Genomic DNA, 27,887 nt, shown 5'->3' on the forward strand with positions numbered 1-27,887 from the left:
TTTAAGAAAATGAAACAATTTGGACTGACAATATGTGATCAAATGTACCAAACATGTAAAAAACGCCTAAACATCACCCTCCCCAAAAATACCTTCTAAATACATGTTCAGGAAAATTCTGCTTTCACTGAAGCAAAGATGAACATAATTGACAGGCTTTGCTTAGAAAGTTTTAGGGAAATGTGTAACTTTGCTGAAAAACTATGTTTGCAAAAGTAATTCAATCCCTACCAGCTGGGGTGTTAAAAAATTTGATTGCATAAATGTGAAGTTAGTAAATGTTGTCAGTCGGTTTGGCTTAGTTGACAGCGGAGCGTTTTTTCTTCTTTTTCGTGTCCGGCGGTGGCGGTGGGCGGCGGAACTGACAACATTTTTTTTTTACATTTTTTACATTTTTCTGTTGCCTGCAATGGTATTGTATTGCTGAGAATTTAAATGTCATTTTAATTCAATTTTATTTTCTTAGAAATTTAATTTTTCCTTCAGGAGGTTCTATACACACTACTTTACGGGTAGATTAAGGGCCCCCCCCAGGAACTATACTTAAAGAAATATTTTGTTTCATTGTTGCACTTTAAGCATCATTAAAATAATTTCTCCTGATTAAAATTTGCATTGATACATGTCCCCCAGGGCAGTACCCCGGCCCCCATACCCTTTTTATGGCCTATTACATGCATATAAGCTTTCGAAATGGGGACTTTTGATTTTTCAAGTTGGGGTCCCATAGACTTTAATAGGGTTTGCTTTTCGGGTCAGAACTTGTTTTCTGTTCGGGAGTTTTGGTGTGAACCGAACAAGGGGGTGTTCAGCCCAACTCTACTGGGTACAAGGCCAGCATTGTCCACCCTAAAATGTATTATGAGTTTCGTTTAGACTATCATATCAAATAAGCCAGAAATTACATCTGATTGGCTATAGTTATTACACGTACTTCGTTCTCACGACATTGGTTTTTAATTCTGGTAAAATGTCTATAAATAACACTCAGGAAGTGAGAAGATGGTCAAAACGTCTGATTCTCAGAAAGACCGTCACAACTTTCAGGTCCCGGCTACCATGTCTGTCTTCCTCGCCATTGTGTTCCTGTGTAAGTAGAACGGTTTTTATTCTTTATATTATCTAAGTATTGGTTGAGTGTCTTTTCTTTGAGATTATGTGGAATACACAACTTATCTAATTTCTATGAGCAGTTGGATGCTCTACATAAGATACACTTATTATGTTTGCATCTGTTTTGACTAGTGTTGCTTTATAAGTATTGATTGTAAGCTCTGTTCGTGGTATTGTCACACAGACTAGAAGGCTTCCATTCACAGCTTATACAGCTTTTGAGGGGTGGGGGTCTGATCCCTCCATAAGGGTGAGAATGAGGGTGCCTGGTTTAGGGACAAGGTGAATACATAATTCAAAGTCTGATAGCTGTTTGATTTGAACTGAACAAGGGTGAAGAGGAAGTCGATGATAAAAAAAAGAGCTTCATAAAAGTGATGGTGGTGAGTTGGATGGTGGATGCATAAGGCATAAAAGACGAGTCTTGTTAAGAAGGTTATGATGGAAGTATGGAAAGATCTGAAGGGTAAATTAACATGTCCAATCACTGTTATAAGGGGGCTTATGGGGTGAATATGAGGGCAGTTGATGCCTACACTATTGTGGAGTGGCTACATAAGGTCTGATTGCCTAATCCAACCTCACCAAACCATACTTTAGTTTTTCCATGTGTATTTGTGAAGAAAGAGTGACAGTTCTAATGTTCTTTTGACATGAGAAAATCGGGATCATAAAAATATTCTTGTTAGAATTGTATACATTTTCACTGAAATTGGAAAAGAACAAAATGACTGAAATACATAATGACATGTACTGTACATAATATTTTCTAAATAGCGCATTTTTTATTTTCAGCTTTAAACATGGGAAAATCTGGTGAGTACAGAACTAAAACTGATACCATAAATATCACTAATAATATAAAAAATATCCATGTGAGCCTAAAGTTTTCCATGTGAAGAAGTATGGGTCATTGATTACCATTTTCTAGAAGGCAAAATCAGCGCGGGTTAACCAAAATTTGCACATAATTGAAATTAAACTTTTGTTTGAATATATCACAGAAATGCTAGTTGAAAAGGTCCATAGTACTGAGATTTTATTTTGGGTTGAACTTAAATACAGCTAAATTTTTTAAAGTTCAAATTTGATAGAATTTCTAAGGAATTAGATTTTTGAATGCATTGAAGTCAATGGGAAATCTAGACAAGCAAGACATCCAAATGATGTGGGAAGATGGGCATAGTTGTGTGGAATCATTGCAACATATAAGGCCAGCTTAGACTAGTGGTAGAACTAATCTTATTAAGTGTTTTTTTACGATGGACACAATTTTGTTTCCTTATTTACCAAGACATCGTCCTGTGGCTTGTGTCATTGTTTTTGGGCCTGTTGGTCCTGTAAGCAAACTGTGGTACTACTAGACAATTTTTACTTATCCATAGGTGAGGGCTTTAGCTATAACTATAAGAAGCCTTTCTGTGGCTTGTGTCTCTTTATTTAGGTTTGTAGATGTTTAATGCCAAGGTGTCTGTCTCTAGTCAAAGACAAGAAAAAGCCTTTTTTTCTGGCAACATTTTTTGGGGGAAACAACTAGTACTGCTTGATAAAAACCAATCCTTATTACATACATAGACCAGGGTGGTGTTTGCTTAAAGTTGAACCACATTGTGGTGAGTGAGAATTGGCCATAATCTGCAAAAGGATGAATTTTGATCTATCTATGAGCAGGCTTGTTGTCAGAAGTTGATCTATCGATCAACCTGTCTCCAGGTTTTTTTTCATTTGATCACTGCCGGCAGCTATAGCATGTGTGGCTCATCGTACAATCAGAAGAAAATTGCAAAAATAATCTTATATGAAAGAAAAGACATGTAGCACTACCCCCCCTGGAGCCGATGTAATTTAACTGGTTCTTTCCCAAGTGCAGAAGCAGCCAGACACACAGCAACAGTTCATTCACACCGGTCCATTACAACAGTCTACGGATGTCTTTTTGTGAGTAAGGTGATATGAGATACTCCAGAAACACTGACTGATAGCAGGATACTTCACTTTGCTAAGCCTTTCTGAATAGTCTTATTGCAGGAGCAAAAAAAGATCTCAGTTTGAGCTACCACTGCACTTTCACCAAAAGGAATTCAGCATACAGTCACTAAGACTCTGAGTTTAGATCAGTACTCATAGTGTGAAAGGATCACAAGATGCCTCCTTCCTGCCTCCACCGGACACTCTACAGTGAGGGAGAGGTTACCGTAATTGTCACAATGCCACCGGACAGCTAGACCCTTTCAACTTCCATCCAGCACTCTTCAGTGAGCTCTCCAGACCAGATCCTTAGGTGGAATCCCTTGATTAGCTCTAGAAAATGCAGCAAAATTCCAGAATCTGCTCAACGGGGCAGAGCCCCTTAGGCTCAGGACTCCTCCTGCAGGACTAGAGCCAGGACTAGAACCAGGACTAGAACCAGGACTAGAACCAGGACTAGAACTAGGGCTTAGAAAAGGGCTGCTCCAGGCCCTCTGACTATTTGTGCACTCTTCGACCACCTAATAAATATTCAGACTGCTCATTTGACTTTCCATTCCACTATGATTCTAGAATCCTCCGGAATACAGGGATAAACAATCAAACCTGCAGCCTTTGAAACACAGAACAGCCCCAAACAATCAACAACTTCTCCACAGATTACAGAGGAGCCAAAGAGAACTACATTTCCCTAATATCAGATCCTAGCAACCTCAACGTGGTTCATTTACTAAAACTGGAGAGTGCAAAATCTGGTTCAGCTCTGCATAGAAACCAATCAACTTCCAGGTTTTTTTTGTCAAAACTTTATTGAAGAAGCTGAAGTTAGAAGCTGATTGGCTACTATGCACAACTGCACCAAATTTTACACTCTCCAGTTTTAATAAATCAACCCCACAGAATCTGTTTTACCATAAAAGCCTTCCTTCTAGAAATGTGTGTTTAAAACTAGACATGTGCGATTCGGTTCGTAACAAATAGATTTTCGTAGAAATTTGTTAGTATTTGTACATTCGGATCAATTCGAACATCCGAATAGCTGAAAGAACCAAAATACGAAAATTACGAAATTACGAATAAGCAAAATAACGAACACGCGAAAATACGAACCTAAGAACAGACAAACTTATCGAAGTACGAAACTCCGAAACAGTAAAAGAAAGAAAAAGAGATCTATAACGAATGATTTACATTTCATATTTTCAATCCTTTGTCTTTTCATAAGTTTGTATGTTCGTATTTTCATTCGTGTGTTCGTAATTTCATTTCTTCGTCTGTTCATAATTTTGTTTGTTCATGTTCTCGAATCGTTCTTTTGAATGGACAGTGTAAGTGTATCTTAATATGTATGTTCATAATTTCATATGTTTGTAATTTTGTGTTCAATAATCGTTCTTACGAATGGGCAGTGTATTAGTGAGTGATGTATCTTACTTAATTTTTTTAGCCAATCATCTTACCTTTTGTGTCTGAGTCACACTGCATTCCTGAATCTTTTTAGATTCAGTTGAGGAGGAGACTGAGTCCAGTCTCGTGACTGAGGGAGTGGACTGGAGTAAGTACAGGACTTATTAGAAAAGCAAGCATAGGATTATTATTCTTTATTTCCTAGGAAAGTACGAATCAACAAAAAAGGCAATCTCACAGAAGTAACAATTACTAAATTACGAGAAGTGTACCGAATAAACGAAAATCGTTATCTAACAAAATTACGAATTTCGAATCAAAGAAAATTGGATTAAAACTAATTAAAATAGTTTATTTCCACTTTAAGAGAAAGGGAGTTGTCAGCTTTCAGATATATGTGAACAAGACCAAAATAGATCAGAAAAAGGCAGAAATGTTAATGATCCATCCGATGTTTATAATGATATATTTCGATATAATTCCTCTAGAATTTTTTAAAGGAAGTAACATAATAAAGTAAATCTGAAGCCATAACCTTTTTTTTGGATAGGTGGGGAAGAGTTTAAATTTCAATCCTTTTCCCGCCATCTGAATCTCATTGGAGAGATTTTTCTCCTTGTCCCATAGACATAACAGGAAGTGAGAGGAAATCTCAGGGAGGGAAAGTTTAGATGGTTGACACCAGAAAGTAGCCTTATTAAAAAAAAATCCTCTCTTTCCTCTCAAACTTGTAGGTATCCCCTCACTTGCTATTTCATTGGTTTCAAAATCACACCTACAACCCCTCCAAAAAAAACACCACCACAAACACACACACATGGAAACATAAAGGTATCTAATGGGGGCACCTACACATGAAAATGTAAATTGCACTACAATCATTACATATCGCCATGCACACTGGGGTGAGATCAATATTTTTCGGCACATTATTCATGGTTAGAGTGAATAGGTAAAGTAAGGAACTAATCCCTTTAAGGCCAAAAAAATCCTAACATTTTCAATATTTGTGCTAAACATCTACTTTAGATGAATCAACCAAATGTAAAAAAATATACATTTTCTCCAACAACGTGAAATGTTAAACACACAAAATTACTAAAAATGCCCAAAACACTTCAATCCCTGTGTCCATGTTATAACAATAACATTTTCATTTGAAAAAAATAGATTTTTTTTTTAATTTTTTTAGAATGAAAATGAAAATAAGGGAAGTTAAAAAAAAACACATAAAGTTCTTCTGTGCAATTCTTGTGTTACTCCAATGAGTCACTTAATCCCATCCACAGCAGAGTGTATTGGGTATGAAAAACATTTCCACTCCCAAACAAATGGTGCTCCACCATGTGTAGTAATAGAGATCACCAGATCCCGATGGTCATAAAGACCAATACAGCCAATCATGCCCACGGGATTAAATAGGATAAATAGCCCAGAAAAACGAATTATGAAATGATTGTGCAGTACATTTATTAAAAACGTTTCCATTAAACACACATCCAGTTTAATGCGCTTACATTTAAAAGTGTCCAGACCTGCATTAGCTTGATCGGCCTGTATGCATCCACAGTCAGCTCAACCGGCCCAATCATCCTCTATGTGTGCAAATAAACTGCTCCGCCGTCCTCTCCAGAGACTCATCATGTGTTAAACCGGATGTGACGTCACCTCCTAACCCAGAGCAGGCTGAGTTTCCAGCAGCGGTGGCCCATCCATACAGGGTACAGGGGTGCTGCCCCCCCAATCCATGTGCCCAGCCCCTAATCTACATGCAGGGTGCCGGATGAATGGATTCCAATTGGGGATTTATTTTTTTTTTTTTTTTTAGAATTACATGATTAGAGCCTGAGGCTCTAATTGGCTTAAAAAATGGATGGGCTCGGGTGCAGAGAACTGTGCCCTGAGCCCACCCAGTTTTGTGATATTTGCATATTAATGTGATATTGCATTTTAATTAATATTCATTAATGTCTTCCTGATTCACCTCCCGGCCAATCAGGAAACAAGTCCTGAGACCCGTCACTCAATTGGCCGAGAGGTGAAGTGAGCCTATTGGCCACTTATTAGGAGGAGGAGACGCAGTGGAAGTCACCGCCTGCACCCAGAGGAAGCGCTGCCCGCATCCTAGATGGGGTAAGTGTGGGGCTGGATGACCAACCGGGGGGTGGATGTGAGTGCATGGTTGGCGCCGCCCCCCCCCAAAAAAATATACTACCAACTGCCACTAGTTCCCAGCACCCTCAAGGTTTTTTACCTTAATGCCTTCTATGTATGAACTTAAAAAACCTTCAGCATGCAGCAGCCCCCCCCCTCTCCCATCAGACCTACAGTACTTACTCTATCCCGATCCAGCGATGTACATGAGAGCAGCTGCTCTCCCAGGTCTCTTACTCCTCATTGGCTGAGCCATTGGCTCTTGTTACTGTCATTCATAGCCAATAGGCCAATGAGGAGAGAGTGGGGGTGGGGTAGAGCTGCGCTACATGTGTGAATGGACACAGAACAGCAGCTTGGGAACGGGCCTGCTTGGATGCCCCCATAGGAAGCTGCTTGCTATGGGGCACTTGGCAGGAGGGAGGGGCCAGGGGTGCCTGTGAGGGACCTGAGAAGAGGAGGATCTGGGCTGCTCTGTGCAAAACCATTACACAAAGTAAGTAAGTATAACATGTTTGTTATTTTAGAAAAATCTGCCTTTAATATCACTTTAACCTCCCTGGCAGAATGATCATTTTTGTTAATTTTCAATGATCAGATTTTTGATGCTCAAAGCGGTACAATTCTTTTGCATAGAAATTTGGCGTTACATATTGTAGGCCTGTAATTCTTATGAACAACTCATTTAAATCTGCCCAAACAAGAGTCTAGTTGACATCTCGGGTATAATAAAGTTTGAAACACAAAATCATAAATTATAATATAATAAATAACTATAAATAATTATAACAAATAATAATAAAAATTATTCAATAATGTAATCAAATCAAAAACACAGAAATTTGCTCAGTTGCAGAATTGTCGCTGTCGTTACTTTCAGTGTTTGATGACGGATTTCCCCACAAATCGCTATCGCTCAATTCTGCAAGTGATTCTAATATATTATCGCTGTTTTCTAGATGGTCTAAAACTGCTTTTGATGTAAAGGGACGGTTTTGGTTGCTATGGACAATCTCCAGTTTCCAGGCAGAAAGAATAATATTTATAATATAAAACTGCATGCAGGGCACTGGACAAACCACTAGGGACAAAAGGGATGTACAATTATTTATTATACGGTAATGTAATCTGTAAGATTACAGTGTAATGTATGTATAGTGTGTGTTTCACTTTTTGAATTTGGCGCCGTGCTCCGTCCCCGTGCGTCGCAACGCTCGTAGGGAACAGAGCCCGGCACTGTGATAGATCGAGAAGAGACACAGCCGCTGCACACTGCGGGGAGACATCCCAGGATCCTGAGGACAAGGTAAGTAAGCTGTACCTGGATCCTGTGATGTTATCCCGAGTGTGGCTCGGGGTTACCGCTTTTGGTATTGACAATTCACCCCAAGCCACACTCTGGAATACCGCCAGGGAGGTTAAGGGGAGAAGTTTTCATTGTTTAAAATAAAAATTTACCAACGTGTGGGAAAATCTCTGTGCCCAGGACTATAAACATTCCCATTTCTATAGAGAATGATTTTTTTTCTCATACAAGATGTGTTCACCTCTCTGTGTTTTGCTGCACACTGTGCTCTCTATGTGTTCTGTGTGATCTCTTTTCTTCTATAGGAGGGGCCATCAAACCTGTGGTGACCTTCACACCCAACTGGGGGAATATAATACACTATGACAATGTGACTCTAACATGTGATATGCCGTCTACTGTACCAGAGGAGCCCCAGACCTATCACTGGTACAAAGATAGTAGACCAATACCTGGAGATCAACAGAGACTTCATATCATTAGATCTTCAGTAGTGGAGGACAGAGGAGATTACCAGTGCCAGACCATCGGTGGTGATATCAGTGATCCCGTCTTTCTAGATGTTACATATAGTGAGTCATCCATCTCATCTCCATCATTACAGATTGTTGGGTGTGAATAGAACAACCTAAAGTATCATTTTATTACATTTCAGATTTTGTCATCCTGCAGAGACCTCCATCTGCCATATATGAAGGAGACCCCCTGACTCTGAGATGTCATAATTTTAGATTTTATAATGCAATAAACACAAAATTCTACAAGGATGATCAGGAGATAAAATCATCAGAATCTGACTCCACATTCCATATTCCTAATATAACGGTGAGTCAGTCTGGACTGTACAAATGTACTAAAGAATTCCAACGCAAGGATGGTCCATATGTGATGGAGCGCTCAGATGAATTCTTTAGCTCTGTGAAAGGTAAATGAATGTCCTATTTAAACTGTATTCTTAGAAATATTAGTAGATCCAGAGGAAGGTGAACTCCCATAAAAAATATGATCTTTGAAGTGACTTTGTTGCAGAAATAAAAAGAAGAAAAGTGATTGTAAGACTAAAGATTTGCATTCTCCGCATTAAGGTAAAAGAACGTTCCCTTCTGTGCTTCCCCCAAACACTTACCTGTCACCTCTCTCTATCCAGCACTGACCCCACCAGCAGTCCTCTCTCATCTCTTCCTCCAATCACAGGACACAGAGGCAGCCATTGGCTCCTGCTGCAACCAATCATATTCCGTAAGAAGGGAGTGGGGTGTGTGTCTATGGACAGTGGGGGTGTAATCACATGAACCCCTCCATAGCACACAGCTTGTTATGGGGATACTCAGAAGGGAGGAGGAGCCGAGAGCACCAGCAGGGGACCCCAGAAGAGGAGGAAAGAGATTATTACAGATCAGGTAAGTATAACATGTGTATTATTTAATAAAAAAAATGAAGCTTTAAAATCACTTTAATTATCACCCATGTCACCCCCCATTTCTTGAACCTTCACCCCCTCCATGTGTTATTCTTCCATTCACTGGCCCTGATTTACATCTCAGGAGCCTATAGGCAGAGAATTCTGAAAATCCACCCAAAAAATAACAGTACTAATCAACACGCTCACCCCAAACAAGTTCAAATGCTCCCCAAACAAAAATGCAAAAATTCCCCAGTCCAAATCTCCTCTCTTAGCACAAATCCTCTCCACCAAATATCCCCTCCTAGCACAAATCCACTCCTTCAAATCCCCCCTCTTAGCACAAATCCTCTCCCCCAAATCCCCCCTCCTAGTGTAAACATCCCCCCTCCCCAAATCCCCACTACTAGTGTAAATCCTTCCCACAAATCCCCCTCCTAGTGTAAGTTCTCTCCCCAAATTATCCACCTAGCACTAATCCTCTTAACCAAATCCCCCCTCCTAGCACAAATCATCTCCCCCAAATCCCCCCTCTTAGCACAAATCCTCTCCCACAAATCCCCCCTCCTAGTGTAAACTCCCCCCCCTCTCCAAATCCTCACTACTAGTGTAAATCCTTCCCAAAAATCCCCCTCCTAGTGTAAGTTCCCTCCCCAAATTCCCTGCCTAGCACAAATCCTCTCCCCCAAATCCCCCTCCTAGTGTAAACTCCCCCCTCCCCAAATCCCGACTACTAGTGTAAATTCTTCCCACAAATCCCCCTCCTAGCTCAAATCTTCTCCTCCAAATCCCCCCTCCTAGTGTAAACCCCCTCCAAATTCCCCTCCTAGTACAAATCCTCTCCCACAAATTCCCACACCAACACAAATCCCCTTAAATCTGTCCTCTTAGCACAACCCCCTCCAAATTACCCTTCCCAGCACAAATCCCTGCTCCCCAATTCTCCCCTCCTAGAACAAATCTTCCCCAATTCTGCCCCCTAATACATACGCCCCCCTATCCTCCTCCTAACACAAATCCCCCCATTACCCTTCCTTTCCAAGCACTAACAGCCCCCCTCCAATCTTACAGGAGTATTAAGGAGTTGGAAGGCTCTCTGTGCCCCCCAGGCCGCCCCCCATGAACATTGTACCCACACCCGATACAAGTCCAGACAGGAGAAGTGTCAGTGAGAAGAGAGCTGGGATAACAGCGCTCCTCCATACAGCAGATAACACAGGATCCTCTTAGATTGGATGGTACATGGCTTGATTCCCCGACCCCTACCTCTACAATGACTGCTCCTCTCCCGGAAATGAGTGTAGGGGGCGGGGGATCAAGCTGTGTACTGTGTAATCTAAGAGGATCTGTGTAATCAGCTGTATGGAGGAGCGATCCACTGACAGAAGCGGGGGGAGCACAGAAAGTCTGCACCTCCCCCCAGCTCTCTCTTTGCTGACAATTATCCTGTCCGGACTTGCAGTGAGCGTGGGTACAATGTTCATTGGGGTGGCCTGGGGGGGCACAACTGAAACCTGGGGGGCTCAGCCCACCACAGCACCCCCTAGATCTGGCCATGTACAGACGGGTGCCCCTCTAGGAAAGGTGCCTGTAGGCACATGTCTACAGTGCCTAATGGGAAATCCAGCCCAACTTACCACACTACAGTACCTTACTACATAGAAACATTTGTTTAAATGTAAAGTATGTAAAAAAATACATTTCTTTTTATTTCCTTAGTCTATTCTCATAATCATGGTCCTTCCTACTCCTTAATCCTTATTAGTTATTTAGTTTGTTAATTAATTTATTTATTTATTTTCAAATCCAAAATGATGTCAGTGCTGATGTGATCATTACAAGGCTTTATTTATCAGAAAATCTCCGCTGATAGATGGCGTTGTATTTATACACTAAAAGTGCACCTGGAAAGAGATACAATCCTTCTAAGCTTTTTTTTCATTTTTTTGAAATAAAAATTAATGTTTACATGAAAATATTAAAGGTGCTTCTCTAACCCCCATGAGCCGTAGCTTACAGCTGTAATTTTCTCAACCCCCCCAAATAAATAAATAAAATAAAATAAAAAACAACCTTAAAGGGGTTGTAAACTCTAAAGTCATTCCTCACATTAAGGTAACAAATGTTTAGGTGTCAGCACCCCCCCAGCCCCCCTTTATTTACTTGAGCCCTCATTCCATCCATCGCTGTGCACGTTTGCAGATCTTTTCCCCCCTCACTTCCGGGTCTCACTGGCTTTGCTGGGGCACCGGGAGCCTTTGGCTCCTACTGCTGTCAATCAAAGTGACGACAAAGCGGGGGGCAAGTCCCGCTGTCTGTGTCAAAGGACTCAGGTGCGATCACGCATGAGTGCCCCCTTGGGAAGCGGCTTCTCATAGGGGGAACTGACCAGAGAGGAGGGACCAGGAGCGCCGGTGGGGGATCCAGAAAGAGGAGGTTCCCACCCCCGCTCTGTGTGATTGTTCAGAGCAGGTAACTATAGATTAAGTATAGTTTGTTATCCAAGGCTGGGTTCACACCTCCAATGGATGCGGCTCGCAGCAGGGGGTCCGGTGCCTCCCTGTTCTCTGTTTTAGGGGCCAATCAGGGCCCAATTTTTGCCTGAATTCAGCCCTGAAATGGAGCCAAAGACGCACAGCATTCCTGTGCAAGACGCTCCGCAGCCCCAACGGAGATATGTGAACCGGCTCCGTAGAGAGACAGTCACAATCTCCTGTCATGTGAACTGGATGCGAGGAAACGCACATCCAATTTGCATAGGTGTGAACACAGCCTTAAAGAAACAAACAATGTACCTTTACAGCCCCTTTAATCACCACCTTCCTCATTCACTTTGAAATGTCCTCATTTTTATCAGCATTTCAGTGAAGCAAAAACTCTCAACTTCACTCATTCCTACATGTGTGTTTTAGAAGCTGCATGGTGCAGTTGTGTGCTGCAATTATGTCTCTGAGTCTGACCTACAGAGGTCTCCGAATCCTTCTCTATCATTGGTGAAAGCACATCCAGCACTTGGTCGAGTCTTCTTGTATGAGCAGAAAACCCAAATACTCTCAGATCTGCCAATATCCAATGTGTGATGATCCATGCTGAGTGACAGCCTCAGCTCTGTCCCTATGTGAAGGGGGTGTGTCCCTTCCCTCCAATCAGCTCTCAGAGCTCTCCTCACTGATGTATCTTCAGCTCCCCCCCCTTTTTTTTGATAGCTCTACAAGCTTTATAAATTCTGGACTTTGAACGTCTGTAGAGAAGAGAAGATTGCAGATAAACAGGTGCAACTTGTGTAGGAGGATTTGTTTCATCTCTGTGTATCACCTGAGATCAGTCCCTTCACTGGGTATATCGAAGGGTTTACAACCACTTTAATACTTCATACAGGGGGACTCCCCTGCAGCACTGGAGCTCTGAGCTAAGTTATCATTCAGTAGATTGACCGATTGAAGTTTGTATGTTTGTGTTGGCTTCCTTCCGTATCTCGGTTTACCACTCACCATTAGGGATGAGCTTCGTGTTCGAGTCGAACCCATGTTCGACTCGAACATCGGCTGTTCGATCGTTCGCCGAATTGCGAACGTTATGGGCCGTTCGCGCTAAATTCGTGTGGCGCGTCACGGCCCATAATTCACTGCGGCATCGCAGTGCATTGCTGGCTGATGATTGGCCAAGCATGCACTATGACCCGCATGCTTGGCCAATCACAGCGCCGTCAGTAGAGAGAGCTGTAATTGGCCAAAGCCAGGGTGGCTTTGGCCAATTATGGCTCAGGGGATTTAGTACACACCCCACACTATATAAGGCCGCCTGCACGGCGGCCCTGTGTAGTGTGTGTTCCGGTGTGCTGAGAGATAGAGAGAGAGAGAGACAGTGTCATTTGATTTGAGTTAGATAGATTAGGCAGAACAGTCAGTCAGTTAGCTGCACTTACAGTGTATTGTGTATATATATGCATCCCAGGTGTTGCATATATATATATACACTGTATTCAGTTTAGCTAGATCCGTTCCTTTTATCTTCTATCTAGACTATTTACATTTAATGCAGTGCGTCCTGCTCACAGTGTTCAGCTAGATCCGTTCCTGCTATTTACATTTAGTGCAGTGCGTCCTGCTCACAGTGTTCAGCTAGATCCGTTCCTGCTATTTACATTTAGTGCAGTGCGTCCTGCTCACAGTGTTCAGCTAGATCCGTTCCTGCAATTTACATTTAGTGCAGTGCGTCCTGCTCACAGTGTTCAGCTAGATCCGTTCCTGCTATTTACATTTAGTGCAGTGCGTCCTGCTCACAGTGTTCAGCTAGATCCGTTCCTGCTATTTACATTTAGTGCAGTGCGTCCTGCTCACAGTGTTCAGCTAGATCCGTTCCTGTTATTTACATTTAGTGCAGTGCGTCCTGCTCACAGTGTTCAGCTAGATCCGTTCCTGCTATTTACATTTAGTGCAGTGCGTCCTGCTCACAGTGTTCAGCTAGATCCGTTCCTGCTATTTACATTTAGTGCAGTGCGTCCTGCTCACAGTGTTCAGCTAGATCCGTTCCTGCTATTTACATTTAGTGCAGTGCGTCCTGCTCACAGTGTTCAGCTAGATCCGTTCCTGTTATCTTCTAGACTATTTACATTTAGTGCAGTGCATCCTGCTCACAGTGTTCAGCTAGATCCGTTCCTGCAATTTACATTTAGTGCAGTGCGTCCTGTTCACAGTGTTCAGCTAGATCCGTTCCTGCTATTTACATTTAGTGCAGTGCGTCCTGCTCACAGTGTTCAGCTAGATCCGTTCCTGCTATTTACATTTAGTGCAGTGCGTCCTGCTCACAGTGTTCAGCTAGATCCGTTCCTGCTATTTACATTTAGTGCAGTGCGTCCTGCTCACAGTGTTCAGCTAGATCCGTTCCTGTTATCTTCTAGACTATTTACATTTAGTGCAGTGCGTCCTGCTCACAGTGTTCAGCTAGATCCGTTCCTGCAATTTACATTTAGTGCAGTGCGTCCTGCTCACAGTGTTCAGCTAGATCCGTTCCTGCTATTTACATTTAGTGCAGTGCGTCCTGCTCACAGTGTTCAGCTAGATCCGTTCCTGCTATTTACATTTAGTGCAGTGCGTCCTGCTCACAGTGTTCAGCTAGATCCGTTCCTGTTATTTACATTTAGTGCAGTGCGTCCTGCTCACAGTGTTCAGCTAGATCCGTTCCTGCTATTTACATTTAGTGCAGTGCGTCCTGCTCACAGTGTTCAGCTAGATCCGTTCCTGCTATTTACATTTAGTGCAGTGCGTCCTGCTCACAGTGTTCAGCTAGATCCGTTCCTGTTATCTTCCTACTGACAGGCAGGCTTGTCTGGTTACAGTATATAAAGCTACCTGAAGAAAATTACAGGTGTTCTATTTGATCCTATTAGTACCACGGTCAGGCAGCTAGACTATTTACATTTAGTACAGTGCGTCCTGCTCACAGTGTTCAGTTAGATCCGTTCCTGTTATCTTCCTACTGACAGGCAGGCTTGTCTGGTTACAGTATATAAAGCTACCTGAAGAAAATTACAGGTGTTCTATTTGATCCTATTAGTACCACGGTCAGGCAGCTAGACTATTTACATTTAGTACAGTGCGTCCTGCTCACAGTGTACAGCTAGATCCGTTCCTGTTATCTTCCTACTGACAGGCAGGCTTGTCTGGTTACAGTATATAAAGCTACCTGAAGAAAATTACAGGTGTTCTATTTGATCCTATTAGTACCACGGTCAGGCAGCTAGACTATTTACATTTAGTACAGTGCGTCCTGCTCACAGTGTTCAGCTAGATCCGTTCCTGTTATCTTCCTACTGACAGGCAGGCTTGTCTGGTTACAGTATATAAAGCTACTTGAAGAAAATTACAGGTGTTCTATCCCAGCTTAGTGCAGCTACAGGCCATTAGTATGTCTGGAAGGCCAAGAAGGAGAGGCAGACAGTCACAAGCCAATAAGAGAGGGCAAGCAGGCTCTGTGTCTAGTGCTGGTCGTGGAGACGGTGCATCCTCATCAGCACGTGGCCATGGGACACGCTTGGCCTTTTTTTCGGCAGCTGGCCGTGTTGAGCCGCAACATGCGGAAGACTTGGTCGAGTGGATGACCAAGCCGTCCTCATCCTCCTCATCCTCTCTCACCCATGCCCAGGGTGCTTTGTCTGGCAAAGCAGCGGCCTCTTCCCTCAGCTCAATGTCATCAGTGACTCCTTCCCTAGCTCCACCATGTCCTCATGAGGATTCCCTCGAACTGTTTGACCACAGTGTTGGGTACATGCTCCAGGAGGATGCCCAGCGTTTGGAAGGCTCTGATGACGATACTGAGCTCGATGAAGGCAGTAACATGAGCACGGACAGAGGGGGTGCCCAAGAAGGACAGCAATCTGGCAGTCATGCTCCCCCTGCTGCAGCATACTGCCAGGTTTGCTCCAGTGATGAGGAGGGAGGGGATGATGAGGTCACTGACTCAACGTGGGTGCCTGATAGGAGAGAGGAGGAGGAGGAGGAGGAGGAGGAGAAGGAGGAGGAGGAGGCGGCGGCACATCACCAACGAGGCAGGATGCCCTCCAGGGGCAAGCCTAAGGGCAGCACATTGACTGCATCACACCCCAAAGCTCCACATGTGCAGGGCGCTGCAGTCTCTGCGCGTTATTCAAAAAGTTCTTTGGTGTGGGCCTTTTTTGAGACGAGTGCATCAGATCGCACCGCTGCTATTTGCAACATATGTCTCAAGCGTATCTCGCGTGGCCAAAACATCTCCCGCTTGGGTACCACATGCTTGACCAGACATATGTTGACCTGCCATGCAGTTCGTTGGCAAGCGTATCTAAAAGACCCACACCAAAGAACAAAGAGGATCTCTCCTTGCTCCTCATCAGCTGAGATTTCCAACCCCACTAGACCTTCAGTCCTCTCTGAGACCTGCAGTGAGAGGAATGAAGGTGTAGAATTAGGTGTGTCACAGCCAAGTACTTGTGGGCAATCTGCTTTTGGTACACCGACGTCAGATTGTACCAGGCAAATTTCCCTGCCCCAGCTGCTGCACCGCCGAAAGAAGTTTGCTCCCAGCCATCCACATGCCCAGCGGTTGAATGCTAGCTTGGCAAAATTGCTAGCACTTCAACTGCTGCCTTTTCAGTTGGTAGACTCTGCCCCCTTCCGTGAGTTTGTGGAATGTGCGGTTCCTCAGTGGCAGGTACCCAAACGCCACTTTTTCTCACGGAAGGCGATTCCGGCTCTCTACCGGCATGTGGAAGGCAATGTCCATGCCTCGCTGGACAGGGCGGTCAGCGGTAAGGTGCATATTACCGCTGACTCATGGTCCAGCAGGCATGGACAGGGACGTTACCTAAGTTTCACGGCGCATTGGGTGACTCTGCTGGCAGCTGGGAAGGATGCAGGACAAGGTGCAGTAGTGTTGGAGGTTGTTCCGCCACCACGCCTCCAAAATGCTGATTGTGACACACCTCTCTCCTCCACCCCCTCCTCTTCTTCTTCCTCTATGGCCTCTTCCTCGGAACCAGCGGTGCTCCGTAGGCGTTCAAGGGGCTACGCAAGTACGCAGGCCAAAAGATGCCATGCGGTGCTTGAGCTGGTGTGCTTGGGGGACAGGAGCCACACTGGGGCAGAGGTTTTGTCAGCTCTGCAGGGGCAGGTTCAGAGGTGGTTGACGCCACGCCAACTTAAGGCAGGAATGGTGGTTTGCGACAATGGCACCAACCTCCTCTCTGCCCTCCGACAGGGACAAATGACCCATGTGCCCTGTTTGGCTCACGTCCTTAACTTGGTGGTGCAGCGGTTCTTGGGCAGGTACCCGGGCTTACAGGATGTCCTGAGGCAGGCCAGGAAAGTCTGTGTGCATTTCCGCCGGTCATATAATGCCAGTGCTCGGCTGACGGACCTCCAAAAGGAGTTTAACCTGCCCAAGAACCGCCTAATCTGTGACATGCCCACCAGGTGGAACTCAACGTTGGCCATGCTGCAGCGGCTGCACACGCAGCAGAGGGCCATCAATGAGTACCTGTGCGACTATGGCACCAGGACAGGGTCAGGGGAGCTTGGTTTTTTTTCCCCACGCCAGTGGGCCATGATCAGGGATGCATGCACTGTCCTGTCACCATTCGAGGAGGCCACGAGGATGGTGAGCAGTGACAATGCATGCATCAGTGACACTGTCCCCCTTGTCCACCTGTTGGAGCACACGCTGCGTGGAATAATGGACAGGGCACTTGAGGCAGAACAGAGGCAGGAAGAGGAGGACTTCCTTAGCTCTCAAGGCCCCCTTTATCCAGACAGTGTTCCTGCGTGCCCGCCGATCACACAGGAAGAGGACGAGGAGGAAGAGGAGGAGGAGGAAGATTGTGTCAGTATGGAGGTGGAGCCTGGCACTCAGCATCAGCAGCAGTCTTTAAGGGATCAGTCCCAAGAAACACATGGACTTGTACGTGGCTGGGAGGAGGTGGCTGCGGACCATGTCGTTCTTAGTGACCCAGAGGACTCCGGACCGAATGCCTCAGCAAACCTACGCTGCATGGCCTCCCTGATCCTGCAAAGCCTGCGTAAGGATCCTCGTATTCGTGGTATCAAGGAGAAGGACCAATACTGGCTGGCAACCCTCCTTGATCCACGTTACAAGGGTAAGGTTGCGGACCTTATCTTGCCATCGCAGAGGGAGCAGAGGATGAAACATCTTCGGGAGGCCTTGCAGAAAGGTCTGTGCAACGCGTTCCCAGAGACTGGGAGGTTACAAACTCCTGTTTCTGGACAACGTGTTGCTGAGGCTTCGGTCAGTCAAAGAAGGAGCGGTGGAGAAGGTGGCCGTCTGACCGATGCGTTCAGACAATTTTTTGGTCCGCAGCCCCAAGGTATGATCGGTTCCAGCAACCATCGCCAGCGTCTGTTTTATATGGTGCAGGAATACCTAGGGGCAAGATCAGACTTGGACACCTTTCCCACCGAAAATCCTCTGGGTTACTGGGTCTTGAGGATGGATCACTGGCCAGAGCTTGCACAGTATGCAATTGAGCTACTGGCCTGTCCTGCATCCAGCGTTCTTTCGGAACGCACATTCAGTGCTGCTGGAGGCGTGGTAACCGATCACAGGGTGCGTCTGTCCACCGACTCGGTCGATCGGCTGACCTTCATAAAAATGAATGAGTCTTGGATCACCACCAGCTACCAAGCACCTGATGCTGATGTAACCGAATAATTTTTTTTGAAATCTCAGATCCCTTCAAAGACTGCCTATGCTGATGCTGAGTGACTATCCCTGAGTAATTATCCTCTTCCTCCTCAATCATCACGCTGATAGCTTGTAAGAACATTTTTGGTTCTGGGCGCCACCACCAGTGCCTAAGGCCCAATTTTTCAGCCCCTGTTTAACAGGGGCGTGTAATTACAATTTTTGATGTAATACTTTGCAGCAGGGCTCGTTCCTGCATTCCAACTAGAGTGTCTGTGAGGGGTTGCAGTGTTGTGGCACCAGCACCAGTGCCTAAGGCCCAATTTTTCTGCCCCTGTCTAACAGGGGCGTGTAATTACAATTTTTGATGCAATACTTTGCAGCAGGGCTCGTTCCTGCGTTCCAACTAGAGTGTCTGTGAGGGGTTGCAGTGTTGTGGCACCAGCACCAGTGCCTAAGGCCCAATTTTTCTGCCCCTGTCTAACAGGGGCGTGTAATTACAATTTTTGAAGCAATACTTTGCAGCAGGGCTCGTTCCTGCATTCCAACTAGAGTGTCTGTGAGGGGTTGCAGTGTTGTGGCACCAGCACCAGTGCCTAAGGCCCAATTTTTCTGCCCCTGTCTAACAGGGGCGTGTAATTACAATTTTTGAAGCAATACTTTGCAGCAGGGCTCATTCCTGCGTTCCAACTAGAGTGTCTGTGAGGGGTTGCAGTGTTGTGGCACCAGCACCAGTGCCTAAGGCCTAATTTTTCAGCTCCTGTTCAACAGGGGCATGTAATTACAATTCTTGATCTAATATTTCACAGCAGGGCCCTGTGAGGGCTTACAGTGTTGTGGCCACAGCAATACCTAAGGCCCAAATTTCTGCTGAGTATATAGGGCAGGACCCTACTTTCAAACATCTAACTTACAAATGACTCCTACTTGCAAACGGAAGGAGACAACAGGAAGTGAGATGAAATCTACCCCTAGGAAGGGAAATTCTCTCCTGTAAGAGTTAATATGGGAAAACAATTTCTCCTTTCCACTGATGCTTTCCAATCCTTGTTCCACAAAAAAACCCAAATTTTCAAAAAACATTTTTCATTGGGACAAAAAAGTGAGGTGAAATCTTCTGAAGAGGAGGAAAGACAGCAAAACAACTGTCACAGGGGTGATAACCCTTCCCTATGTTTTCCAAAAAGCTTAGAAAAGATTTTTTGGCTGGAGCTAAACACGTTAAAAATGTTCAAAATTACAAACAGATTCTACTTAACAACAAACCTACAGTCCCTGTCTTGTTTGCACTGCTGTTCAGAGTATATAGGGCCTGGTGGCCCCACACCTTTCCTTATTTTAATTTGGGTGCGGGGTTCCCCTTAATATCCATACAAGACCCAAAGGGCCTGGTAATGGACTGGGGGGTACCCATGCCGTTTGTCTCACTGATTTTCATCCATATTGCCATGACCCGACATGACATTAAACCCGCAAGCAGTTTTAAATGAGATTTTTTCCTTTAAAAATGACATTTGGTGCAGGGACTGTTCTAAACATGGGAAACACGCGTCACTTTACAGGCATACTATAGACACCCCCCAGGTACGATATTTAAAGGAATATTTCACTTTAAGCATCATTTTTTTACTTTAAGCATCATTAAAATCACTGCTCCCGAAAAAACGGCCGTTTTTAAAAGTTTTTTTTGCATTGATACATGTCCCCTGGGGTAGGACCCGGGTCCCCAAACCCTTTTTAGGACAATACCATGCAAATTAGCCTTTAAAATGAGCACTTTTGATTTCGAACGTTCGAGTCCCATAGATGTCAATGGGGTTCTAACGTTCGTGCGAACTTTCGGTCCGTTCGCGGGTTCTGGTGCGAACCGAACCGGGGGGTGTTCGGCTCATCCCTACTCACCATCCAGATATACATACTGGTAGAATAATCAAAAAATATCAGTAACACTGCGTATCATTGATCCCAGCACTCGGGTAAGTGGATAAGTGGAGTTGGTGCACTATAGCAGCATTATTATATAATTAATAAAATGCAAAGATCAATATAAGAAATAATCAACCCAGCATTAACAGCGCTAAAAAATAACTAGGAGTATTTAGTGCAATTAAAGGACAAACAAATTCCACACACAAACATCAATTCATATGTGATACAGTCCAAAAAAAGTCCTTAGAAAAGATGTGGTGCTCCGTGACCCCTCAGAATCTTAGGGAAGCCTCAAAGCCTGAATACCGTCACCAAAAGAAACCTCGTGTTCCCCGTTGCTAATGCACTTACCACAAAGGAGCTTTAAAAATGCCTTGTATCTCCAAACACTATTATGTGAGCTACTATCCTAGAATCAGATCCATCGTGGACCAACACCAGTGGGAAAGGTTAGAACCTGATGTCTCCTTATAGTGTGGGATGAGCTCCTGTCCTTGATTTATAACGATTGTTTCTTAGGTTGGCTGATAAAGTACACCGTGCAGGAAAAGAAAGAAGGAACTTGCATAGCGTAATACTGTTTTATTTGGGAACACACCCGCAAACGATATAAAATATGCTTACAAGAAAATCAGATAAATTCAGTAGTAAAACATTGTGACTGTACTGCACAACGCATGTCACTCTCACCGCTTCCTGATGTTGTTAGCCTCGATGAGACCCGGGATGACACATACTGAGTCTGACAGACAGGGGAGCTGCATGGTCACGCACTAAGGCGTTTCGTCATCACGTCTTCTTCGGAGGGAACAGGTGCGCACCTGGTTGGATATCTGCACCTTTTAGCATTACATCAAAGAGAAGATTATTATGTGGAGTCTAAGATAGGAAGTGTGTCCCCAAGATGGTCTTGATGACATCTTCTTTAATGGAGTCGGTTTTAAACTACAATTAGTAAAAAGAAAAAAAGGACCCTGATAGAAAAAAAGATCGCAGATTTACAGGGAAAATTAGATCCTATTAAGGGAATACAACAATTGATTAATGTTTACAATGAGATTAAAAAAAGATTGGAAAAAACAGATAAAGATACCCAAAAGAAAAGACGTAAAAAATTTCGTAGTGATTTTAAAAAGAATGCTGTCAGGACGCAGACAAACCGTTCAGGGCTGCTGAAGGATGGTTAGTGATAATCCAATGGTGACTGATTACAGAACTGTGAATGGGACTAAACTAACATAGTAGAGGCCCCTGCAAAGATTTGGACTCAAGAGCCAGCACCAATGCCACCGCCCCAGGGTAATAGAGGGAGGGGCAATAAACAACATTCCAGGGGTAAGAACAATGGTTATTCCCAGCCTATGAATCCATCTAATTCTGGGTACCAGGGCTCATATTCGGTAAATACAAAAAACAGCTATGAGCCTTTAAAAAACATGGGGAATGACTCCTAATCACAATCTCCCTGCCCTCCTCATTTTTTAGGGAGAAGTATGAGGGGTCACCAGAGAGGTAGGGGTTGAGGGACCCGCCCCTGGAGAGGGCATTCCTCACAACCTCAATTTCCAAAAAAATACTTAGAAATGGTGGAACCCCCAGAGTGGGAGAAACCATAAAGTCCAAACATACCCCCAAGGACAATGCACGAAGGGGCTGTAGAGCAAGACGCAGGGTCCAGCAAAAAAAAAGATGAAGAGAAATGGACTGAGTGGGACTTATAATTTAACCCAAGTAGAGTTAAGTCAGAAGGAAATTAATATTCTCAATGCAGGACTTAAATGCACATCTCAAAAGCTGATAAATTGAATGTATATATTGACATACATAAATATGTCAGGAAAATAAATATGAAAAAATATTTCCTGATAAACAATTTTAATATAAGGAATAGGAAAGGAGCAGATACGGTGGGTATTGATAGTGGTCTAAAGAATAAATCCCTTTTCAATCCTCCTCAACCGGCCAATCACCAGGTTGAGGTGTATAAGCAATTAGTTTTCAATGATTTAAGGGCTTAGCCCTTAAAAAGAATTTTCATCCTAAATACATCCAAGAAGATATTAAGGCATTGGAAAACAGAAAAAAAATTCATTAATCGACCTGCTGACAAGGGAGGGAGGGTGGTAATTTTGGACAAAAGATTTTACCACTCCCAGTTGTCAACTATGCTCTCAGATGAGAACACGTACCTTCAGTTAGATAAGGATCCAACTAACAATTATAGGATGGACCTTTTAAATTTAGTTGACTATGGTTTCTATATGAGAGTACATACAAAAAAAGGAAAAGTTATATTTGACACCTAGTTTTAGCCGCATTCCCACAATATATACCCTACCGAAAATCCACAAAGATCCAGTTGAGCCACCAGCTAGGCCCATTGTAAATGGGATTGATTCCGTTACATCGAAAATTGGTCAATATCTCAACCTCTTTCTGCAGATGAGCGTGATCAGCACGAAGGCCTATTTGAATGATACCACTAACTTCTTACAATTATTGAAAGATGTTGTTTTTTCTGAGGATGCTGAAGTTTATTTGGTAACAGCGGATGTATCGTCACTGTATACAATTATCCAACACAACGCTGCATTACTAGCCCTTAACTCGGCCTTTTGCCAAAGGGAAGATATTCCTTACAATCAGAAGAAGTTTCTTAGGATAATTCAAAGTGGAAAGCAATCAGCGCAAAAATTGACAAATGAATAGACTATGCAAGTTGAACACTACAGGATTCACCAACCCAAGGTATATAACAATATTGAAATAAAGTGCAGCGCAATTAAAATGAACACATAAAGAAATAATGTTAGGATATATGTCAATTATTGTGTAAATAAGAGTCCTTAATAACTCATAGATGAAAAACAATCCCACTCTTGATCGAAAAAGCACAGATGATTTCTTCACAAGCACCCTTGCAAATTAATCAAAGGAAATTGCACTTATCAGACGTGATGGACCTCTAGATTATAGGAGGTCATGCGGGCCTGATTAACAGAAGCTTTAATACGGCCTGGATCTCTTAAATATTATCCTCATCCGCCAGTACACACATGCGAGCTGGAGACCGTACACTTCATGGATCACAGCACTCTGTATTTCCTTTGAAAAGATCCTCAGTGGGGTGTATAAGAGAAATCACCGGTGGGGTGCCCAGAAAATAAAAAGAAAGGAGTCCTCTAAGTGCAGACTGTATGCTGATTTATTAAAGACCTCCAGGGCACAGTAACAGTAAAAGCGCTAAAAACACAGTATAAAAGCAAGGCAGTAATATTTTCAATAATAATATTTATATTATAATATGATAATATTTAAGAGATCCAGGCCGTATTAAAGCTTCTGTTAATCAGGCCCACATGACCTCCTATAATCTAGAGGTCCATCACGTCTGGTAAGCGCAATTTCCTACAGATTTAATTTGCAAGGGTGCTTGTGAAGAAATCATCTGTGCTTTTTCGATCAAGAGTGGGATTGTTTTTCATCTATGAGTTATTAAGGACTCTTATTTACACAATCATTTACATATATCCTATCATTATTTCTTTATGTGTTCATTTTCATTGCGCTGCACTTTATTTCAATAAAGTTTCTTAGGATGGTTTTAGAATTTTGCTTAATGCATAATTACTTCTGGTATGACAGCAAATTCTTTAACCAAAGACGTGGTGTAGCGATGGGTGCTAAATTTGCACCAAGCCTCACTAACTTATTTATGAGTGAGTGGGAAGACAAGTGGATTTATGGTCAAAAGAGGAAAGAACTTATTTTTTACCAACGCTACATTGATGACCTTTTCTTTATTTAGCAGGGGTCTGAGGCTTCGTTAATAGAGTTTTCAGAATGGTTGAACACCAACACTAATAATATTAAATTGGAGTTCAGTTGGTGTAGTGAATCTATTAACTACTTAGATGTGACTGTCAGGAAAAGTCAAAATTCACTGCTTACCAAAGCATACTTTAAACATACAGATCGGAACAGTTACAGTACATTCCAATTAATAGTGGGCATCATCCGCTTTGGCTACATAATATTCCAAAGGGCCAGTTCACGCGGATTTGCAGGAATTGTTCCTGAGATTCTGATTATGCTGCTCAAGCACAGCAGATCAAGAATAAATTTGTAGAAAAAGGTTACAGCCCCTTACGTATGGACAAGGTCATCCATGAGGTTGGAGCTGCAACTCAAGATTCTTGCCTTGAACCCAGGGTAAAAATTCAGGATTCAAGGCACGAATGGGGCTTTATTAGCAATTTCCATGAACAGTATAGAGATGTTGAATTGCTTTTTAGGAAGCACTGGTCCATCTTGAAAATGGATAAGATTTTAAATAAAGCTCTTCCAGATGCTCCTCCATTTATATACAGAAGGACGCCCTTTTTTGGGGACAAAGTAGTAAAAAAGGTTCTGGACAAGCTGGGACCAAGCTGGCTTTTATGCCTGTAGGAAATGCAAAGCATGCCAACAGGTTAACACTCATATCAGAGGACTAAGTAGATTCAGGTCCACGGCCAATGGTATGGAATTTGAGGTGAAGGAATTTATTTCATGCCTCTCTACTCATGGTACACCCCGCATAGAAGGGTGGCAAACATAGTTCGAGAATTGTCCAGACGTGAAACCCAATGGGTCTATCTGACCAATACGCTGAGTCCTAATGGAATGAATATCGACCTGGATTTAAATTGTTTCATCAGTGACTACTAGTCTAATTTTTTCTTGTTTTGATCTACTATAACCAATATATAGGGATATTTTGAAGACATACTCCCACAATCTACATAAATTTGTTTTTTGTCCTCAATTATGATAAAATATTTATTAATTCTTGAATTACCCTTCTTCGAGATTATCTGTGATAAATATATATATACATATATATATATATATATATATATATATATATATATATATATATATATATATATATATATATATATAGATATCTAGATATATATAGATATATAGATATCTATATATCTATATATATCTAGATATATATATATCTAGATATATCTAGATATATCTAGATATATCTAGATATATATTTTTTTTTTTTCCTTGGGTTTTGTGTTATAGGGAGTATGATTTCATCTCACCTATGATGATTCCACTTTTTTTATCTATGGCCATTGGCCATAGTGAGTATGATGTCATCTCATAAATGATAATTGTCTCTTTTATCTATTCGTATGAAGCTCCATATATTTCAAATTCATGTATTTCTTTCTTATTAACTTTAATTGTTTGTTTTGCATTGTGATCGCATCCTTATGTATGACAGCACTGCAATTTGGGGTTTTAATGTCAATCTATTATCAATGTTTATTTGATGTATGCATTGTATCTTATTTTAAGTGCACAAATGTCCTTGTCACCCACCCATGTAAGTATGGGTACTGCACTGGTTGTGTGGTCACTGGCATACTAGAGATAGGGTGGCGGCTGTTTCATCCATGTGAGAACGTGTGTGGAATTGCTGGCCACCATGCAAGTTTTTTAAACTGGTCTATTTTTTTGGTTTTATTTAATCCAGCATTGCTGTGCGTGCTGTGCCTTTTTTCCGTGCAGGGTTGACTGGATGGGGATTGCGGAGCGTGACATACAATGTTTTTATGTGCACATTTCTGCAGTCCTGATATTCTGTAAGGGCTGCAGTGTGGAGCTGACTGGCGTTGGCCGTGGTGGGGTCCGAGTTGGGGCCTTTCGCTTTTGGGGATGGAGAATTAATTCTTCACTCGCAAATATAGAGGGTGAGTTGTGCTGCGTGGCCACGCCCTCCAAAGTAGATGTGATGATGAAATGCATTAGAGCGTGACCATGCAGCTCCCCTGTCTGTCAGTCTCAGTACGTGTCATCCTGGGTCTCATTGCGGCTAACAACACCAGGAAGCGGTGAGAGTGACACTCTCTGAACATAAAGTGTACTTTATGAGCCAACCTAAGAAACAATCGTTATTAATCAAGGACAGAAACTCATCCCACAACATAAGGAGACATCAGGTTCTAACCTTTCCTACTGGTGTTGGTCCATGAAGGATATGATTCTAGGATAGTAGCCCACCTAATAGTGTTTGGAGATACAAGGCATTTTTATAGCTCCTTTGTGGTAAGTGCATTACCAACGAGAATCACTTGAGCACGGGGTTTCTTTCGGTGACGGTATTCAGGCTTTGAGGCTTCCCTAAGATTCTGAGGGGTCAGGAAGCACCACATCTTTCCTAAAGTCTTTTTTTTTGACTCTGTTACATATGAATTGATTGCACTAAATACTATACTTATTTTTTAGCGCTGTTAATGTATGGATGATTATTTCTTATTTTAATCTTTGCATTTTATTATTTAATACAGGTAGAATAAATGACTTGTGACAAAGCTGTCCTTACTGGGTTCTCTATTGATGTGTATTATTGTAGTGAATACAGATCAAATTAGTCAAACATGGATAGAAATTGTTTTACATCCATTGCACAGCATTGCGTGATTATCAACATTTAGAGAATAAATAATGTATTCCCATAATTTATCCTTTCTATCAATATCCTCTTCCAGAGCTCTTCTCTCCTCCAGAAATAAAAGTGACCCCGCTCAGGATAATAGAAGGAGATGAGATGACGGTGAGATGTGACACCAGACTGGATCCGCTCATAGGCGGCACAGAGCTGCACTTTGCCTTCTACAGAGATGGACGGACTGTGCGGGGATACAATGTATCTGATACATACAGAGTGCGGTCATCTCAGCTGGAGGATTCTGGAAATTATACCTGTGAAGTGAGGACGGCATCTGAGACTGTGAGGAAGATGAGTGATGGGCTCTATATACAGATATATGGTGAGGATGTAAACCTAAAAGAATGGCTTTGTTCCAATGATACTTTAGACTTATACACACTTTTCATTTCTTTATTCCCTGACAGTCACATGTTGAGGAATTAGGACTCATACCGACCAATCATTGTCATCCTTTCCTTTTCCAGAGCTCTTCTCTCCTCCAGAAATAAAAGTGACCCCATCCAGGGTAATAGAAGGAGATGAGATGACGGTGAGATGTGACACCAGACTGGATCCGCTCAGAGGCGGCACAGAGCTGCACTTTGCCTTCTACAGAGATAGACGGACTGTGCGGGGATACAATGTATCTGATACATACAGAGTGCGGTCATCTCAGCTGGAGGATTCTGGGAATTATACCTGTGATGTGAGGACGGCATCTGACACTGTGAGGAAGATGAGTGATGAGATCTATATCCAGATAACGCAGATACACAGTAAGCTTGAAGACTCAAACAAGCCTTTGATCTTTACATAGTCTTCCTTTTTTTATTTAATTATTTTTTCACACTCTCCCCGTCATCACCGATTCTCTCTCAAATTTCACTTTATGAAAAAGACATTCTTCCTGAGACCCAGTCTGCAGAGATAGTTTGGCA

At 42.9% G+C, this 27,887-nt stretch overlaps 1 protein-coding gene across 1 annotated transcript in view; it reads left to right on the forward strand.

The window, feature by feature from the left end:
- The first annotated feature begins 1,059 nt into the window (after window positions 1-1,059).
- LOC141116693 (low affinity immunoglobulin gamma Fc region receptor III-B-like) overlaps window positions 1,060-27,887 on the forward strand; it is a 44,813-nt gene continuing 17,985 nt past the window's right edge. The window contains exons 1-4 of the mRNA XM_073609084.1: window positions 1,060-1,090; window positions 1,909-1,929; window positions 8,254-8,520; window positions 8,604-8,873. Coding sequence (XP_073465185.1) covers window positions 1,060-1,090; window positions 1,909-1,929; window positions 8,254-8,520; window positions 8,604-8,873 — 589 coding nt within the window. The remainder of the gene's footprint in view (window positions 1,091-1,908; window positions 1,930-8,253; window positions 8,521-8,603; window positions 8,874-27,887) is intronic.

This window comes from Aquarana catesbeiana, linkage group LG13, assembly GCF_042186555.1.
Source record: "Aquarana catesbeiana isolate 2022-GZ linkage group LG13, ASM4218655v1, whole genome shotgun sequence".
In the NCBI taxonomy this organism is placed as follows: Eukaryota; Metazoa; Chordata; class Amphibia; order Anura; family Ranidae; genus Aquarana; species Aquarana catesbeiana.